This window comes from Chiloscyllium plagiosum, chromosome 29 (assembly GCF_004010195.1).
Source record: "Chiloscyllium plagiosum isolate BGI_BamShark_2017 chromosome 29, ASM401019v2, whole genome shotgun sequence".
NCBI lineage: Eukaryota > Metazoa > Chordata > Chondrichthyes > Orectolobiformes > Hemiscylliidae > Chiloscyllium > Chiloscyllium plagiosum.
In genome coordinates, this window is record NC_057738.1 from 1012125 (window position 1) to 1015766 (window position 3642).

Genomic DNA, 3642 nt, shown 5'->3' on the forward strand with positions numbered 1-3642 from the left:
TTGTTAGTCCCAACGTGGACCACAACAACTGGATCCTCCCCCTCCCGCTCCAATATCCTTTCAAGCCGGTCGGAGATGTCTCGCACCCTGGCACCGGGCAGGCAACACACCATGCGAGACTCCCGATCCAGCTCGCAAAGGATACTATCTGTCCCCCTAATTATAGAATCCCCTATAACCACTACTTGTCTATTAGCTCCCCCCTCTTGAATGGCCTTCTGCACCATGGTGCCGTGGTCAGCAGGTTCATCCTGTCCAGAGCCCTTTTCCTCATCCGTACAGGGAGCAAGAATCTCATACCTGTTGGAGTCAAGGGCTGAGGCTCCTGAACTCAGGTTCCCCCTACCTGCCTCACTTACAGTCACACTCTGATCACTAACTGGATGTGAATTACTTTATCTCCCAGGTGTGACTGCCTCCTGAAACAAAGTGTCCAGGTAACTGTACAGAATATGAACAAGTTGAATATTAAAATTCTCATCTTCGTTTGCAAATATCTCTGTAATCTCCTTCAGCTCCACAACCCCTAATGCACTCCCAAAAGGTGGTAATATCCAGTGGTGTGATCATGAAAACTTAATCACCTTAACTGTTCATGGATTGATAGAAGCAGCACTAACTGTCTGAAATAAACTGTTAAGGGACAAGGACAAACTGTAATAAAAGGAATTGAAAGCAGTTAGCCATGTCTGGAAGGAGGAGTTGAAGTTACATAAACAAAACTATTTCAACATCTTGGTACCTGGCTGCCTTATGCCACAAAGACAATTGATTGGGAGGGGTCAGGATTTTTTTTCCCACAAAAGTGGAATGTGTGCGCGCAAATTTACAGGAAAAAATTGAATGTTAAAGCTTTAGGGACTAAAGGCACCTCAAAAGATGATAATGATGAAATTATTGGCATTATATCCCCTGAATGCAAAGTATTTGCAACAGGAGTGAATAATAAAGTATTGGTTCCTCAACTAAGTCACGGAATAAAAGTTGCAAGATGACCAATAGGAACTGAAAATGTGTTGCTGGAAAAGCGCAGGTCAGTCAGCATCCAAGGAACAGGAGAATCAACGTTTCGGGCATAATCCCTTCTTCAGGAGGATAGGAGTCTTTTTTTCAGGGTGGAAATCTCAAATACACGAGGGAGCCGAGGTTAAAGTTATTATGGGAGGTAAAGTTTAAAAAGGGAGATTGTATTTATTTAAAAACAAAATTTGAGAGAGTGGTCAGTGCCTACAAAGTGCTGTCAGAGGAAGTGGCAGAAGCAGATACATTAGTGATGTTTACAGGCAGTTGTATAGACACGAAGAGGCAATGAATAGAAGGATACAGGCCATGTGCAGGTAGATGAGCTTAGTTTATAATGGCATCATGGTCACCACAGATATGGTGTGTCGAACGGCCTGTTTGAAGACAATAGCTTGTAACCACTGACTCAAGGGTAATTACGGATAGGGAATAAATGCTGCCTTTTCCAGCCATGTTCACATCCTATGGAGAAAACACTAAAGAGTCAACGTTTAATTACTACCATTCATTCCATTACCTTGCACACCAAAACTTTTGACTCCATCTTGTAATAAACTGACGGTCTCCCAGAGGTCCACCTAGGGAAAAAAAAAGACTTTATGCTCTTCTTTGAAATTGAAACCAACCTTCAAGTACGTTCCCATATTTTTGTACCTGTGCATTGATCTACAATAATTTTGCAGAGTCTGTTGATAGCCAACATTCTGACCATGAACTTCCATAGCCCAAAATCTTAACCTAAAATATAAATCCTTAGAACATAGAACATTACAGCACAGTACAGACCCTGAGGCCCTCGATGGTTTCACAGTTCAGTGCAACAATCTAAAGCCCATCTATCCTACACTATCCCATTTTCATCCATATGCCTATCCAATGACCATTTAAATGCTGTTAAACTTGGCGAGTCTACCACTGTTGAAGGCAGTGTGTTCCATGCCTCTATTACTGAGTAAAGAAACTACCTCTGATACCTGGCCTATATCTATCACCCCTCAATTTAAAGCTATGTACCCTCGTGCTGGCCATCACCATAGGAAAAAAGGCTCTCACTGTCTACCCTACTTAACTCTGATTATATTAAATGTCTCAATTAAACATCTCAACCTTCTTCGAACAAAAACAGCCTCAAGCCCTCAATCTCCTCTGAACCATTTACAATGCTTCCTCATTTGTTCCTACAATGCGGTGACCAGAACTATACGCAATACTCCAAATGCAACTGCACCAGAGTTTTGTACAGCTGCAATATGACTTCATGGTTCCAAAACTCATTCCCTCTACCAATAAACGTTAACACACCATATGCCTTCTTAACAACCCTATCAACCTGAGTGGCAGCTTTCAGGGATTTATGTACATGGACACAGGTCTCTCTGCTCATCGACACTACCAAGAATCTTAGCATTAGCCCAGTACTCTGTATTCCTGTTACTCCTTTCAAAGTGAATCACCTTATATTTTTCAACATTAAACTCCATTTTCCACCTCTCTGTCCAGCTCTGCAGTTTATCGATGTCCCTCTGTAACCTACAACCTCCTTTGGCACTATTCACAACTCTGGATCAGTGGTGCTGGAAGAGCACAGCAATTCAGGCAGCATCCGACGAGCAGCAAAAGCCCTTTCCTGATGAAGGGCTTTTGCCCGAAATGTCGATTTTGCTGCTCATCGGATGCTGCCTGAATTGCTGTGCTCTTCCAGCACCACTGATCCAGAATCTGGTTTCCAGCATTTGCAGTCATTGTTTTTACCTACTATTCACAACTGCCTATCTTAGTGTTGTCTGCAAAATTTACTAACCCATGCTTCTACACCCTCATCCAGGTCATTTTTGAAAATGACAAATAGCAGTGGCCCAAAACACATCCTTGCAGTACACCACTAGTAACTGAACTCTAGGATGAACATTTCCCATCAATCAACACCCTCTGTCTTCTTTCAGCTGGCCAATTTCTGAACCAAACTGCTAAAATCACCCTCAATCCCATGCCTCCATATTTTGTGCAATAGCCTACCTCAGGGAACCTTATCAAACGCCTTACTGAAATCTACATATGCTACATCAACCACTTTACCCTCATCTACCCGTTTGATCACTGTCTCAAAGGACTCATAGAATCAGAGAATCTTTATAGTACGGAAACAGGCCTTTCAGCCCAACAAGTCCACACCAATCCTCCAAAGAGTAACCTACCAGAGCCATTCTCCTATCCTATTATTATCACCCCTGACTAATACACCTAATGTACACATTCCAGAACATTATGGGCAATCGAACTTGGCCAATTCACCTAACCTGAACGTCTTTGGATTATGGGAGGAAACCGGAGCAGCCGAAAGAAACCCACACAGATACAGGGATAACGTGCTAACTCTACACAGACATTCGCCCAAGGCTGGAATCGAACCTGGGTCCCTTGCGCTGTGAGGTAGCGGTGCTAACCCTGAGCCACCGTGCGCGCGCGCCCCCCCACCCCCTCAATAAGGTTTGTGAGGTACAACCTACTCTTCACAAAACTGTGTTGACTTTCCCAGAATCTCTAGTGTGGAAATAGACCCTTCAGGGAGAAAGTGAGGACTGCAGATGCTGGAGATCAGAGCTGAAAATGTGTTGCTGG

General features: G+C 43.5%; 1 protein-coding gene across 12 annotated transcripts in view; it reads right to left on the reverse strand.

Moving 5' to 3' along the window:
* LOC122564315 (synaptonemal complex protein 2-like) overlaps positions 1–3642 on the reverse strand; it is a 277458-nt gene that overhangs the window by 219501 nt on the left and 54315 nt on the right. For all 12 annotated transcript variants that reach the window (XM_043719015.1, XM_043719016.1, XM_043719018.1 and 9 more), the window contains one exon: positions 1541–1601. In XM_043719015.1, the coding sequence (XP_043574950.1) occupies positions 1541–1601 (61 nt within the window). The remainder of the gene's footprint in view (positions 1–1540; positions 1602–3642) is intronic.